Source organism: Lottia gigantea (genome assembly GCF_000327385.1).
Source record: "Lottia gigantea unplaced genomic scaffold LOTGIsca_23, whole genome shotgun sequence".
Lineage (NCBI taxonomy): Eukaryota > Metazoa > Mollusca > Gastropoda > Lottiidae > Lottia > Lottia gigantea.
Genome location: NW_008708645.1, coordinates 1,742,138 through 1,758,603, shown reverse-complemented (window position 1 = coordinate 1,758,603; position 16,466 = coordinate 1,742,138). Strand labels below are relative to the sequence as shown.

The window sequence follows — 16,466 nt, the reverse complement described above, 5'->3', positions numbered from 1 at the left end:
ATGTATCTAAGTTAGTCGCGTAATCCCCACCAACATCGAGTTAAGGCTTTGTTCCTAACCTTTTGGCAAAATTTTGTGGCCGGCCAGTGACTGTGTACAAAGGAAAGAATCGAATTATGAATTACAATATTATGACGAAAAACGATATTTTCTATACTCATAGGGTCATAGTGCATTTTTCCCATTATAATGTCACATCTTGAGATAAAGATGTAAATACATGGTTCGTTCAGACCCATGAATATCGCTACTTTTACTGTCTAGTCAATGACAAAGCCTCTACATGGCCAATTTTGACCCGATGGTCTCCTATGGAATTTATGTGAAATGTTTGGTGCATGTGAGGTCCCGAGATGCTAATCTAACACATGTCAGTGTAAAATGGGATGAAATCCTTTTTCTGCTTATAGTTTGCAAAATTTTGCAAATGACATTATATCCAATATGGCGGATTGGCCAGTCAAAGAAGACCAATATATTTTAGATAGTATTGGGAAAAAAAGGATTTCTCCCCATTGGCATCTCAGGAGCACACTGGCACCAAAAATTTCATTCATAATTCCATAGGAGACCATCAGAAACATTTGCCATTTTTCATAAATTGGCCATGTAGAGGTTTCGTCATTGACACAGTTAGGCATAAAAATACCATTAATTAGGAATTTTAGTGATATTCACGGATCTGAAGGCACCATGTTGGTTGATTCCTGCTAATTTCATTAAAAAAATCTTCCCCATCCCCTTACTGTGAACTATGCAAAAATTGGCCATGTAGGGCCTTCGTCTTTGACTGGCCAGTTCACAATATTGGATATCACTGGCCAAATAAATGTTGAAAACTAGGTTATGATGTATTGAATTCATGAGTTTTTAGACGTTTTATTTGAATTACAAATGAATTACAAACGTTTCGTTTTTTGATTCAATTACAACAATTACAATAAAATCCAAAAAATTAGTGTATCCATCGGCCACAAAAATTGGCCGGCCACTGAAATAATGACAAAGTCTCAATTGCCAACAGCTAACCATAATAGTAGCAAATTTGAAGACCTGTTGAAATTCTTCCAGATATTAAAACGTGTGTACCAGTTTTCATCTAATATTTGGAGTATGTTTCGTAAGTTTTGATTATTGCAATTTTATTCGAAAACAATATTAGACGTTTCAGCCTCACTTGTTTTACCTATTTCTTGTTTACCTGTTTACAAAACAGTTAGGGCTTTGTGGTATGTCATCCCCTCATTATCATCAGGGGGGAAGTCTTGCACTAATGGTTTTAACGTATGCCCTTTCATATTCAAAATAAGTAGAATGATTGCTATATGAAGTCACTATTGATAGACAATTATTTACCTAACTGAAGTTTACATATTAGTCATCATAATTCACACTTTTATATTCTTCCAAATCAAGTTCATAGGGGGTGTTACCCTATACGTAAAAAATTGATGGCAACATATTTCAGTTTTTATGTAAGTGAACTTTAAAGGGACAGATTTGCCATTTTCGGAGGTTGAATTGTGTCTTGAATATATGTAAATGGTCTTCAGAAATACTAGAATGTACAAAAATCCAATTCCTTCAAACACGTCTCAAACTAGAAATTTAACTTTATATTCATGTATACATGTATGTCCTTTCTATATTTTGAGTCATTTACACTTGTAAACGTAGATAATTCAAGACATATGGATTTGAAGGCTCAAATGTCGACGGTATACTATTACTCGAAGTTCCTGGGACTAAGTACGATTGGTAAAATGGATGGCGAACTACCCCTTTAAAATACTACTGTGACATTATACTAGCCAAACAAGATTAAGCTGTAATATATGAAACCTCGTCTTATTTCAATCTCAATATAATACAAGACAGGTTTACCTATCTCTGTAAATAATGTAAGAGTAATTTTCAATACACATTTATCCATCATTCATATCTGGTATTTTCCCAATCTTTAGAACCTCTTATTTTCATTGATATAAGCCGTCCAAAAACCGAATATATAAGAATGTATGCATACATGCAAATATAAGGAAACTATGGGACCCTCAACGAGAAGTCGAAAGGCTACAAAGCCAAGAAAAAGGTGAGAAAGAGAGGGTAAAAACGACAAAGAGTATGGAGAGAAAGCGGCGAAAAGAGGGCGTCAGTAACAGATGTAACAGGTATTTAGACGATTTCATCCCATAAAAATAATTTGAATTTTGACAACTGCCATTGTGAGACCATAATCGTGATATGTAATGACTTTGATCACTATTAGTACGTTTATCATGACTAAACATGACATTAAAGGGGCAGTGCATGCCAGTTTACAGCATAAATATAAGAATTGAACGTCCGTCTCAACAGCATTACGTATTTTTCCAAGACAGCAGTATTTTCCTACTATATTGATTTCCATCTGTTGAAGGATCTTTTACTTGCACAGTCGGTACCACATAGTCTTGGTTTCTTGTCCCACCCGAACGACTAAACTTTTTTCCAAGGTATCTAAAGGTATTCTCTCGACCTAGATTACTTTTTTTAAGCAAGCAGGCGTGTAACTAACATCGAGAAAGGGTTTTCATGTTTAAAGGGTCTTGAAATCCACATGTGTGTTCAGCATTATTCTCATTAGAAAATTACAAATACGACTCGTCTTTTCTTGAGACTCTGCCATATATAGAAAAGACATAATTATAGCCTATAGATATAGACAGCGAAATTCCCAGTTAAGATATTTAGGAAGGAATTATGCGATATTAGTTCATTTTTAGTATTTCTGAAAACTATTTACATATATTCAAGACCCAAATCAATCCCTGAAAATGACCAATCATTACTTTAAAAGGAAGCTAGCACACACTTCCACTCTAATAAACTACGCGGTTAATGTTGTCCTAGCTTGAACATTTCATTCCAATTATTCGATTATCATAATTTACTGATTAGTGAATTAAATATAAAGTAATGGCTTGTGGCGCTATAAATATTCCGTCGTTCTTGGTGGAAGCCATTGAGTACCAGCTAATCGCGAACGTTTGGTCTATTTTACCTGGAACCAGTCCACCAGAACTTCTTAAAGGTTTGTTTTTTTTGTAATGCAAGCTTCTGAAAGGAGCGCGATAATTTGGTTATCGGAAATATGCTTACATGGTAAAGTGGTCACTGTAATGTGCTTACAGGGTAAATTAGTCACAGTAATATGCTTACAGGGTAAAATAGTCACAGTAATATGCTTACAGGGTAAATTAGTCACAGTAATATGCTTACATGGTAAATTAGTCACAGTAATATGCTTACATGGTAAATTAGTCACAGTAATATGCTTACATGGTAAAGTGGTCACAGTAATATGCTTACAGGGTAAATTAGTCACAGTAATATGCTTACATGGTAAAGTGGTCACAGTAATATGCTTACATGGTAAAGTGGTCACAGTAATATGCTTACAGGGTAAATTAGTCACAGTTATATGCTTACATGGTAAAGTGGTCACAGTAATATGCTTACATGGTAAAGTGGTCACAGTAATATGCTTACAGGGTAAATTAGTCACAGTAATATGCTTACATGGTAAATTAGTCACAGTAATATGCTTACAGGGTAAAGTGGTCACAGTAATATGCTTACAGGGTAAATTAGTCACAGTAATATGCTTACATGGTAAAGTGGTCACAGTAATATGCTTACAGGGTAAATTAGTCACAGTAATATACTTACATGGTAAAGTGGTCACAGTAATATGCTTACAGGGTAAATTAGTCACAGTAATATGCTTACATGGTAAAGTGGTCACAGTAATATGCTTACAGGGTAAATTAGTCACAGTAATATGCTTACATGGTAAAGTGGTCACAGTAATATGCTTACAGGGTAAATTAGTCACAGTAATATGCTTACAGGGTAAATTAGTCACAGTAATATACTTACAGGGTAAATTAGTCACAGTAATATGCTTACAGGGTAAATTAGTCACAGTAATATGCTTACAGGGTAAATTAGTCACAGTAATATGCTTACAGGATAAATTAGTCACAGTAATATGCTTCCAGGGTAAATTAGTCACAGTAATATGCTTACAGGATAAATTAGTCACAGTAATATGCTTACAGGGTAAATTAGTCACAGTAATATACTTACAGGGTAAATTAGTCACAGTAATATGCTTCCAGGGTAAATTAGTCACAGTAATATGCTTCCAGGGTAAATTAGTCACAGTAATATGCTTACAGGATAAATTAGTCACAGTAATATGCTTACAGTGTAAATTAGTCACAGTAATATACTTACAGGATAAATTAGTCATAATAATATGCTTACAGGGTAAGTTAGTCACAGTAATATGCTTACAGGATAAATTAGTCACAGTAATATGCTTACAGGATAAATTAGTCACAGTAATATGCTTACAGGGTAAATTAGTCACAGTAATATGCTTACAGGGTAAATTAGTCACAGTAATATGCTTACAGGGTATATTAGACACAGTAATATGCTTACAAGGTAAATTAGTCACACTAATATGCTTCCAGGATAAATTAGTGACAGTAATATGCTTACAGGGTAAATTGGTCACAGTAATATACTTACAGGATAAATTAGTGACAGCAATTTGCTTACAGGGTAAATTAGTCACAGTAATATGCTTACAGGATAAATTAGTCACAGTAATATGCTTACAGGGTAAATTAGTCACAGTAATATGCTTACAGGATAAATTAGTCATAGTAATATGCTTACAGGGTAAATTAGTCACAGTAATATGCTTACAGGGTAAATTAGTCACAGTAATATGCTTAAAGGCTACATTAGTCACAGTAATATGCTTACAGGGTAAATTAGTCACAGTAATATGCTTAAAGGCTACATTAGTCACAGTAATTAGGGTCCTTGACAAATTAGTCACAATTAAATTGACAGATTCACTTTCCTTTTGACCAATCCCACCTTAGTCTGAGAAACAGGATTTTTAAATCAAGATAATCAAATCAGTAATAGTGTTCAAAGCTCACTGTCGAAATTTCGGGTTTCAAATCCATGTGTGTCTAAATTCTCGATTGAAAGTTTAAATGAGGACACATATTATGGCAGCCATTGTTTGTCGAAACCAAGACTGATAGTTCAACATTATAGGCTACACTTAATGTTTGTCAAAAAGGCCACAAAAAAAAAGAATAAACAACGTAATATATGTATTCAGAATGATAATAAAATGTGTAATTGCTAAACCCAATCAAGCGTGAATACATAAAAAGTAGTGTCAGAAATCACGTGACAAACCAGTGATAAAATGACATACGAAGACACCTCCAAATATTTCATTCGTCACTGAGGTAGATTAAACTTTTATGGAAATTGCTGAGGGTTTCCGAATGCCTATTTAACGACTATAATAATGACATTTCTGAGGATGAAACTCGATGCATCACCATAAAATCATAATATGTAACGTATAGAATAATAAACATACATTTGTATCTAGGAGGTAGTCATATCGGTGTGACACGTGTAATGTTATATTGACATAATACTCTGACTTAAAGGGTTGTAAAGAGGTTTTGTAAAATAAATTATGTGTATTGGGAACACTGAAAGCATCAATTTGCACCTTTCTAATTTTCAATCAGACATCTGTGTTTCCTGCATTTCTACTAAAAACTAAATGTTTAGCGAAGAACCTTATGCGATAAAGCAAATTTGAGGAATTGCAGGAACCACTAACGTTTGACTGAAAATTGGATTGGTGCAAATTGATATTATCAGTGTCCTCGATACACATAAAAATTTAGAAAATCTCTTTACAATCCCTTCAAGGTAAGGCCCAATATATTGTCTGTTATCATTGTTAAAGGACTGAAGATTACAATGAAAACACTATTCATAATCTTGCTGTGTCAAATTGCTGTGGTGACGTCATTTTGTAATGGTGGAACGACATCTCAAATAAAGGAATTGGTGAAAGGAAAATGTCTGCTATATCAAACAATTATTCAACCCGATGTATTCTGTAACAGGTAATGATGTTATTTTGTTTTGATGTTATATATGATGAACTTGGGTTTACGTCCGAATGTACAGTGATTGAACTAAATGAGTAGGGGCCCGTGGACTTAAATAGGTTGGGGGCCTTACTCCAAGAAATATTTTTAAAAATATTTTTGCATTGCATTTTTTTTTTCTTGCGGTGGGGCCCCTTACAAGGTAGACATGGTTGAGCCACTGCAAATGCACCAGACAAATATTCCTACAAGAAGAAGGATTATTCGCCGGCGAATGCAGCCAATCATAACCCTGGACAGAAAGACTGTAAACATTAAGTCTTCTTATTGGCCGACTTTCTGTCGGAGACTCTGACTGGCTATATTCGCTAAGGCACAATCCAATCAAATCGCTGCATTTACAAAGATAAAGCATTATTAGGTGTTTAAACGTAGGTGTCTTAGTATAAACTTTTCCTACGGCTTTTATTTGTGTTTAATGGTGAACATTGGTTAAATAAGTATGCATCCCACACTTGATCAATTTTGAAAAGGCGACAATTAAACTATATTCAGAATTAAAAAAAAAATAAGTGAGCAACAGATGAATCCGTCCAGTTTGAAAAAAAAAGAGCCTGGGTAATCAACGCTATAACAAGAAAAAGGAAAAGCCCATCAATGCGCAAACGCAAAATGGCAGTCATCTTTCGGTGTAAACAAACAAACTTTGTCAATGATTAATATTCGTTGAAAATTGTGTCAGTGGTGGAGAAATCATTCTTAATGATATAAATTGCTTCTTCTTGGTCTTCCGTGAATTTATGTGACGTGGGTTCTTCAAAAAAATGTCTGACGATGACGATGTCGAGGCCAATTCAAGAGTAGAGGTCAAGGACGCGAGAAACCCCATGTAAGCGTTACTTCCCCGTATGATAACAGCGGATTTCCAAGACTCACAATTTGAAAATCGCTAACTGGGTGTATTCAGCGATTTATAATTAATTACTTGATTTTGTGGATATATCAAATTATAGAGGAATTTTGATGTATAGTTATGACACCAAGTAAATCCACTGACGGATATAATATTGTTACTGGCCAAGTTTGAGCGAAATTAAAATTATATGTTAATTCTAAGGCGATGTATTCTTTTAAATGCCGATTCAATGGACAGTTTTAGAGTTACTGACCTTATCTTTCTGCTTGTGCTGATGTTTTAATCTGATTTTATATTTTTCAGTCGGAGAAATTGTGATGAAGTCGCTGACAAATTCGTAGAAGCATTTTTGTATCAACCGACATGTAATGTGTCTGTATCAAGATTCAATGATTACCTGAATCTAACCAGACATCCTGTACAGACTAATAAGGTGCTGATTGATTTATACCTTCAATCATTTTGCCATTGTTAAAAGGCAGACAACGCTAAATACCAGGGCAGCACCTTTTTTTTATTTCTAAGTTTCGAGGGATGAGGTTCATTGTAAAACAACAAAAAGGCTATTTTCACGTCGTTTCCTTCGATATCACTGTTTGTTGAAGACTGAGTTAAAAAAAACCCCAGAAAATCATCGCTTATTTAGACAATTTTTATAAGAATAGTGGAATTTTGCGTTAAAATGCGGGATTTATAATGTCAACTAACACAATATAGAGACTTTCGTATGAAAGGTCGCTAATGTATTAAGTCTTTACTTTTCCTTTCAGTCTATATTTTGGGAAGATGTGTACCAGGCTGTAGCGTTGTATGCTAATCAAGGTAAACGACTTGTATCGATAGCGGACACTCTTTATGGTAAGTAATTAAAGGCCATGATTCGCCATTTTCATGGATTGATATGGATCTGGAATATATGTAAATAATCTTCAGAAGTACTAGAATGTACGAAAATCGCATAATCCCTTCAAATAAACATCAAAATAGAAATTTCGCTTTCTATCTTTATACATGTCTTTTCTATACTATTATTTTCTCAAAAAAGACGAGTCGTGTTTTTAACCTTCAAACGCGGATAATTCTAGAACTAAAATTTTGACTGTGAGCTATGAACACGATATCTGGTTACTAAGCTAAAATCTTTGAGAATGATAGGTATGATTAGTCAAACCGATGGTGGATCTGTCCCTTTAAAGGAGTTGTGATTGGGTTTTACACTAACAGGTGTAAATTGTGTTCACAAATTTGAATGATTTCTTTTATAAATCTTATTGATTATAATAAAATCTGAATGTTTTTTTTTTAAATCTGAATGATTTTTTTTTTATTTTTTTTTTAAATCTGAAGGAATTGTATAAACATGAATATTTGTTTTTATAAATGAATGATTTCCTTATTATACCTGAATGAAAACTTAATAAAATTCAATTCAATTCAATCTGAATCATTTGTGGCATATGGTTAATGTTTAAAGATAGCACTGTTGCTACATCATGATTTAAGAGATAATACTAAAGATATCTTAGTGAAAGATGTTTACAAATAGATGAATATCTGAATATTGTTTATAGGCTATATAGCTGATGGTCTTCACTTCTGTGCCAAGTTGGAAGATCCAGGAATGATTATAAACGAAACCTGTGCAGGTTTTGATGCTACTGGAGACTGTGAGAAAAATGCAGAATATTCCTTTTGGGTCGGTGCCTCAGAGCAGGTAGGTCTACTGTCATAAAGTTGTCCATTTTCACTACCACTGACCTTAGTACATCGTGCCAGCACCGAAGACGATAACTCGATTGAATAAGAGAATTTTAGCCCCGTCACACCTGATTGCGACCTTTTGAAATCTTACGACATTGGATCGCAGGCAAGAAAAAAATTAATTCTATAAGTAAAACGTTCGCCCACAATCCGCCACCTATGCGACCATGTAACGGCGCATTCAACAAGACTGTTACGCACCGAAGAATTCGTAGCGACCCACCCAGGGATCAATGGTGAACATCGTGTGATGTCTGGTGTTTCCTACAAGCTTATACTATGCTGGTGACGCTCTGTGCCAATATTTCGTCGAAGCCGTAGCAGCACAGTAAGGACGCCATTAGGGTATATCTACATTGCCCGTTTTTAAAATTTAAAGATATACAGTTTGAGACCGATTTCACCTTCATGCGAAATTGGACCCGATTTTAACACTAAACAGATAATTATATTGGATTTTTAGTTTTCTTCAGATGTTAATGGAAAAGTTTACATTATGCTGAATGCAAGCATTGAAAATACGTTTAAAGAGAAATCGTGAGTTTTGGATCTGATTTTAATATTAAACATTAGGGTTTGTGAATATAATGTTACCCTTAAAAAGGTTCTAGAGAGATTTTCAATTTGCATTAAGTATATAAAAGGAAGACCTTTTATAAGATAATCCTTCGTCAATATCAGAAATTGGGTTGAAGGGACAATGGAAGGAAATTTCCTAATTGGAGGCAGCGGAAAGTTTTTACCTAAGCCAGGGATTTTAAGCATATATATTTTTTAGACAATTATATTTGAAATTACAAAATAGTAAGGATTTATAAAAAAGGGGGGTAATGTAATTGATCAAGAATCATGAAAAGGGTAAGAAAAAGGTTTACAATCCCTAGCCTAACCAATAGTTTCAATATTAAAATAACACAAATCTAATAAATAATAAGCCGATTATAATTCATAAAATAAGTTTCAGAAATGTATTGTCTTTATATTGTAGGTATTTTGCAAACAATGAATTGCCAAACCTTAACGGTGACAGAGTTTCTAAAGCAGAAATATTTTTAGTGAAATATGCAGGTCATGAAACTAGGTGAGTGTTTTGACGTTTATGAATCACATAAATTAGGTTAAAAACAACAAAATGTGAGTTCTAATGAGCACATGTCGAATTTGTTCATTGCAAGTAACTATTCGAAGTATTTGTTGAATTATTTATTAATTTTTCAGTCAGACGTTATAAATTGATACTATAATGAGTATCAACACGAAAACGTATGGACCATTTGACTTATGCACCATCCGCACCCATACTCCCTTAACAGGAAAATGTTGATATTTTTTTAAAGGTCAACATGCAATGATGATTCTATCAAGTTATTAAAAAGCACATTGAAGAAAAATGGTATAGAAGCATCCTGTATAGACAATCCAAGGTAAAAAGAGAATGAATGAGGATCATTAAAAGAAAAAGCTTCCATTTTTACCATACCAAGATACAGATTACATCTCCTTAAAACCATGTTGAGAATACCACTCAGGAAAACAGGAAAAATCTTATTCTTTGTTCCTCGAAAGAACTTTATGATTCGTGGTAAACTTATCCAATCCAATAGATGCGCGAATGCCATACAAAAAATCTTTTAATCTTGCCAAAATACAAAAATACACATAATCTTATGACAAAATGACCGAAACAAAATGTTCATAATTCTGTTATATAAATCATAACATACATAATCCTTGATAGTCCTACAACAAAACATTGTCTAAATACAAAATATTCACATCTCCGCCAGATGTAGCACAATATTTATAATACAGTCTAGATACAACACTATACTTATTATCCAGTCTAGATACAACAATATACTTATAATCCAGTCTAGATACAAAAATATACTTATAATCCAGTCTAGAAACAAAAATATACTTATATTTTAACCTGGTCTAGATACAAACATATACTTTTAATCCAGTCTAGATACAAAAATATTCTTATAAACAAGTCTAGATACAAAAATATTCTTATAAACAAGTCTAGATACAAAAAAAACCTTATAATCCAGTATAGATACTAAAATATATTTATAACCTAGTCTAGATATAAACATATACTTTTAATTCAGTCTAGATACAAAAATATACTTAAAATCCAGTCTAAATACAACACTATATTTATAACCCAGTCAAACAATATACTTATAATACAGTCTAGATACAACAATATATGTATTATCCAGTCTAGGTAACACCCTTTATTAGAAACATCAAAATATTTAAAATCTGTCTAGTTGCAATAAAACTACATACCCCTTTCTGTATACAGCAAAACATAATCGTGTTTAAATACCAAAAGTTCTCATATTTCTTAAAGATAAAGCAATGCATAGATCATAATATCTAACTACAATCATATACACATTCGAGTTTTTATACAACAAAACAGCACCATGTCTAGATACAAAAATACAGAGAACATATCTCAATACAATAAAATACATAACATTGTCTTCACCTAAGTAGACCTATCATCCGGTTCAAATTCAACAAAATACTCAAAATCAACACAATGTTTATAATCCTTGCTAAATACAGCTTCTGTACCTTTACGAAATACAACAGAATATTTTTAACTCATGTCAACAATATATCCATAATCGGACTCAATAAGAGCATTTCTTGTTGACAAATTAAGTCCCAGAGTGTACGTAACCCTGCCACAGCAGAGAGGTACAAGACGAGTATTAGGTTGTAAAATTGAATGAAATGATTTTTGAGGTAATTTTGACTACAATGTTTCTGAAATTTATTGATCTGAACTATGATAATCTTATGTAAATAATGTAACTCCTGTTTCAGAGATGTACAAATAGTTTTATGTTCCATGTATCCTGAACATCCAGACTGTTCTCTACTATCTGATGCCAGTTGAATTTCTACATTTAGTTATCGTGTGTTTCTCTTGTATTTAATAAAAAAAAATATTCTCTTTTCGACTTCCAAGTTTTAAATTATATTTCAAATGCGAAATTCGTAGCACAGTCATAGATCGCCGTATTTTTGTCAAGAGCCTCCCTCACTCTCTGACACTGCAAGGGTAAAGAAATGATGCCCTGGTGCAGAATTACGGTACAGTAGAAAATAGAAAAATCGAATCCTATCCGCAAAGTGTTCGACCCTGCATCTCGTGCATTTTCTTTTCCTTTATACTGTATCGGGAATACCGCACCGGACACTTTCCTGGTCTATTGGCACCCTCGAATAAGTTCAAAAATTAAAATAATTTCCAGGGCCCCTAGCAGGCTTTCTAGATACAACAAAATATTCACATCCTTTCTAGATACAACAAAATACTCAAATGCTATCTGGACACAACAAAATCCACTTTCCAGGTGCAACAATATACCTACAGTATTTACTTGATACAATACAATATTCAAAATCCTGACTAGATACAACAAAATACTCATAATCCTTGTAAGATACAACAATTACTCATTTCTGTCCAGATACTCGGAAGATATATACTCAATCCTATCTGTATACAACAAAACATCACCCTGTATAGATAAAACAATACTTAGAAAATCACGCCCAGAAACAACACAGCATCATCTTGTCTAGATACAATCAGATGCTCTAAATCGAAATCCTGTCTATATAAAGCACAAAGTTCATAATCCTTAAAGCACAATACTTGTGGTCCAAAGGCTTGTCCAGTTAAAAGCTCGGTCCTTATGTGGCACCTGACTGGAAGAGCGAGTATATGTCTTCCCTGCAACATGGCCACAGCAGTAAAAAGGCACTCAAGTTTATTGTAATTTCTCCTCATCTAAAAAATGTATCAACTATCAATCCCAGCTAACCATTACTAACTAGTGTTTCCAATCCTTTTCAGAGATGTAAAAATAGTTTTATGCTCCCAGTATCCCGAACATCCAGACTGTTCTCTAGTATCAAAGGCTAGTGGAATTCTCACAACATATGTACAGATATTGTGTGTGTCTTTTTTATTCAATAAAATTATTTAACGATCGTTCAACTCGACTCTTTTAATTAACACACGTTACTGGCAATATGAAATAAATTTATGCCATGTTGTTTTGTACCTGAATAGGTTCAGAAACACGCTCAACGCTATGCAGTGTACAATAAGAATGATTAGCCAACGACAGTGGCATATATTTTCGATTTGCACCTGTCAAAAGATCCTCGGTATTATCATCCTGTTTGAACTTTCATACTCAAGCTCCCTACCTTTTCTCTTTAACAGGTATAAAACCAAAAACAGCTTTAATAATGATTATCCTTAACCCACATAGGCAGAGGCGGTCCCAGTCTCTTTGAACTGAGGTGCAAATGGGGAACAGACTGACTCATCGGCTAAAGATTACAAATACTGAAGAGCCAAAGGCGCAAGTCTCCTGAGAGGGTTCTTACATAGAAAAGTTTGAAAAATAGAATTGGTTTGGAGCATTCTCCGGGAGGGGGTGTGGGGGGCTCTACCGCATGGTTGCCACCACTGCACACAGGCAAACACGATTACCGACGTGCCTCCTCTATTCCCATCGTATACTTTTCTAATTTTAGACAAACGAGCGAGGAAGTGTTTAATTGTAATCATTTTCAAGCATACCATTTTTATTTAAGGATTATATAAGAGGTGTAAGAATTAAACATCTACCAGGAAAGGGAAATTGCAGGTCCAACGAGTTATTGTTATTCGACAGTCGATCTTATTTCCTTTATTTACAGACTAAACAAATATCAGAAAACAAGAGATACAAAATCGTAATCTAATTTCAGTTGTTTGTCCCAGTATAAACCTGTGCAAAAATGAAATGAAATGGAGTTTTACGTCCTACTTTTCTGCACCATGTGGGCTTTAGCTTGCTCTTTTCCGATTTCCAACTGTCGAGGGATCTTTAACGTGCACAGCCTGTAGCACACGGGGCCTCGGTTTATTGTCCCATCCGAACGACTAGACGCTTTTTCCATGTCAGCCCCTCGTACCTGCATCACTGACAGGGGGAAACCTGGTTGAAAAATCCGAAGGTATTATCTCGACCTATGCCGGGATTGAACCCTCGACCTTCAGGTTAGCGAGCAAGCGTAGACGCCACCACAGCTCCCATAGACCTTTGCAGCAACCTCCCAAAAAAACGAAAATACAAGACACTTTAATCAAGACTTAGCAATAATATAGAACAGTATAGAAATAACGTACTGAATGTTTACGAGTTTGCAGATTCTGTATCATATTTGTTGTAAATGATGTAAATAAATGAATTACTTGAAGAATATTGTTAATTGTCTATAACCCGATTACATCGGCTTAAGTGTACTATGATAACACCCAGTAATCCTATTGTTCTCAAAATCCATTTTTTGACAAAATTCCCAGGAAGTCACCGTTTTTGGTTTCTACATGGTTAATTAACACCCAAGCGGTGACTTCATGGGCATGAACCAATATAAGCCATTGTGTTTGGATTCAACAACAGACTTAACTGCACTCATATTGACCGGAAAGAAAAGAAAAAAAAAAAAAAACCGGTTATTTACTCGCGATAAAGTATATCGTAAAAACCCTATGTATACATCGCATTACTGACTGTAGCAGACGACTTTACAGCATTGTTGATACAAACTGTGAGTGGTACAGCTATAAAATATCAATTCACAGCTGATTGCTACACAGTGGATATTTTTAGTATAAAACACGCCATACATAGAGACAAAATTAATTGAATAAATCGAAATTGCTACTGAAGTATAAAAAGCAATATAAATTTCCATGAAAATGACCTTGACCGGGTCAACAACAATTTGATTATCCAGGCATCTCTACGTATTACAATATACGTCTGGATATTCGCGATATTAAGAGTCGTGAGAAGCCATATTTGTTGTCGAATATAACCAGTACCAAACAAAACAACACGAAGATTAATATTGTGTTATAGTGAATAATATTATTCTGACCAAATAGGCTACATTGGATATTAAAGAAAGATGGCGACTTCCACAGCTGTGATTGCTTTGGATCTGAGTGAACATTCTGACCATTGCTTTATCTGGTATGCAGAACATGTGCACCGGCAAGGAAATAAGGTGATAGGACTGCACGTTCCTGAATATTGGGGTGATGTAGGGCGAATGATGAGTCCTCAACGACTACACGAACTGTGGACGGAGACCCAAGAAAATGCAAAAAAACTCGGGGAGAAATACACTGCTTTAGCTGCTAAACATGGAATAAAGGATTTTCAATACATTTCTGAAGATGGCAAAGAACCGTGGCACATCATCATTGACACGTCAAAAGAAAAAAAAGCTGATTTCATCGTTATGGGTTCTCGTGGAATGGGTACCATACGCAGAACTCTGGTTGGATCTGTAAGTGATGGTGTAGTGCATCATTCTCATATACCTGTATTAGTTGTACGTGACCACAAGAAACACGGAAAACATGAGTAAATTGTCCAATATCATGTACGGTGGCTGTCGACTGCCCTATTACCCAAGCAAATTATCGGATAAATCGAAATTGTTGTTTTGCGGGCAAAAAAGAAGATATTTTAACCAATAAAAACTATTATGATCATGTAGTATTACTAATTCGTTTCTCACTTACTAGATTGGATTATTCAATGTACCGATACTCTTAGATTATGCATTTTGCAATGTAGTAGGTATAATATTTAAGCATTTATATGGATATTTATGCATACATATATATCTATATAACTTCAGTATTAAATTTTCATTCTAAAAGTTAGATTTACCTCTTCTTTATATCGAGTCGCGGTGTCTCAGTTAGTTTGACCTTTTTCTTTCTAACTTGAAGGTCTAGAGTTCAGTCCCTGCATGGTCGAGATATTACCTTCAGAGAATAACCCAATTTCAATGTGTCTTAGATCTTGGGCCTCATGTGCCAGTTTTCAAATACTTTCAGCAGAAACAATAAACGAGATAGTTTATAACATTATAAAGAGTTTATTTCTGGACATTTTCTTTATCGCGATACACCAGAGATCCCGGATCGCCCAACTCCACCAAGGTGGAGTTGACCACATTATAAGATATTGGAGTCGGTGTTCAAAATACTTGTCAGTGGCGTTGCTAGGGGGACCAGAGGGCTAAAATGATTATCAATTTACATAGTGAAAGCATAGCATGTGCCCCCCATCCTTAACTTTACTTTTCTAGAAACGCCACTGTCTATTGTTCTATTTGGTATTAAGCAAGGAAATTACAGCACAATCATCTATGTGGTTACTTGTATGTCGAGTGGCCAACTTCACCTTTCAATGCTACATTGGCATTTATTTGCACTAGTAACCCTATAGATATATACTTTGACGGGGTGAAGTTGGTAGGGCATACAAAATTGAATGGTATCAACATTAAGAAAATATGTGTCTTATTGGGCATATTGAACACAAGAATGGAGAACCTTTTTTAAATTTCGCTCAAAACAATAATTTATGCAACTGAGCATCATCATCGTCCAAATTAATTGTGGTCAACTTCTCCCCAAAGAATAGCCAACTTCAACCCACACTCTGAAAAAAATTTGGACAAAAGTCAGTAATCGCGACTCATTTGATGAGTCAAAAACTCAACTTGTTGAGTCCATTGATTCGGCTTTTCTTTTAATTGTGTCACAATTCAGTCATTAAATGACTCAGTCTCCTTAATGAGTCACATAGTTTGGATACTTGTGCCAAACCGAGTCCATTGATCGTCAGAACAGAGTACAGGACTCGTACACCAAAAGTCTGCATCTGTCTCACACGTATCAA

The 16,466-nt window shown here is 34.5% G+C and overlaps 2 protein-coding genes across 2 annotated transcripts; both read left to right on the top strand.

Annotated features, from left to right (window-relative positions):
- The first annotated feature begins 1,032 nt into the window (after nucleotides 1-1,032).
- Nucleotides 1,033-11,653, top strand: LOTGIDRAFT_150043 (hypothetical protein). The gene is made up of 9 exons (XM_009054972.1): nucleotides 1,033-1,120; nucleotides 5,843-6,005; nucleotides 7,210-7,339; nucleotides 7,677-7,764; nucleotides 8,478-8,620; nucleotides 9,131-9,204; nucleotides 9,656-9,748; nucleotides 10,005-10,091; nucleotides 11,518-11,653. The coding sequence occupies exons 2-9, from the start codon at nucleotides 5,857-5,859 to the stop codon at nucleotides 11,588-11,590; spliced, it is 837 nt and encodes a 278-aa protein (XP_009053220.1). The 5' UTR covers nucleotides 1,033-1,120; nucleotides 5,843-5,856; the 3' UTR covers nucleotides 11,591-11,653.
- A 2,920-nt stretch (nucleotides 11,654-14,573) lies between these two features.
- Nucleotides 14,574-15,648, top strand: LOTGIDRAFT_203798 (hypothetical protein). Its single transcript, XM_009054971.1, has one exon. It carries the CDS (start codon nucleotides 14,674-14,676, stop codon nucleotides 15,136-15,138), a length of 465 nt encoding a protein of 154 aa, XP_009053219.1. The 5' UTR covers nucleotides 14,574-14,673; the 3' UTR covers nucleotides 15,139-15,648.
- The last annotated feature ends 818 nt before the right edge of the window (nucleotides 15,649-16,466 follow it).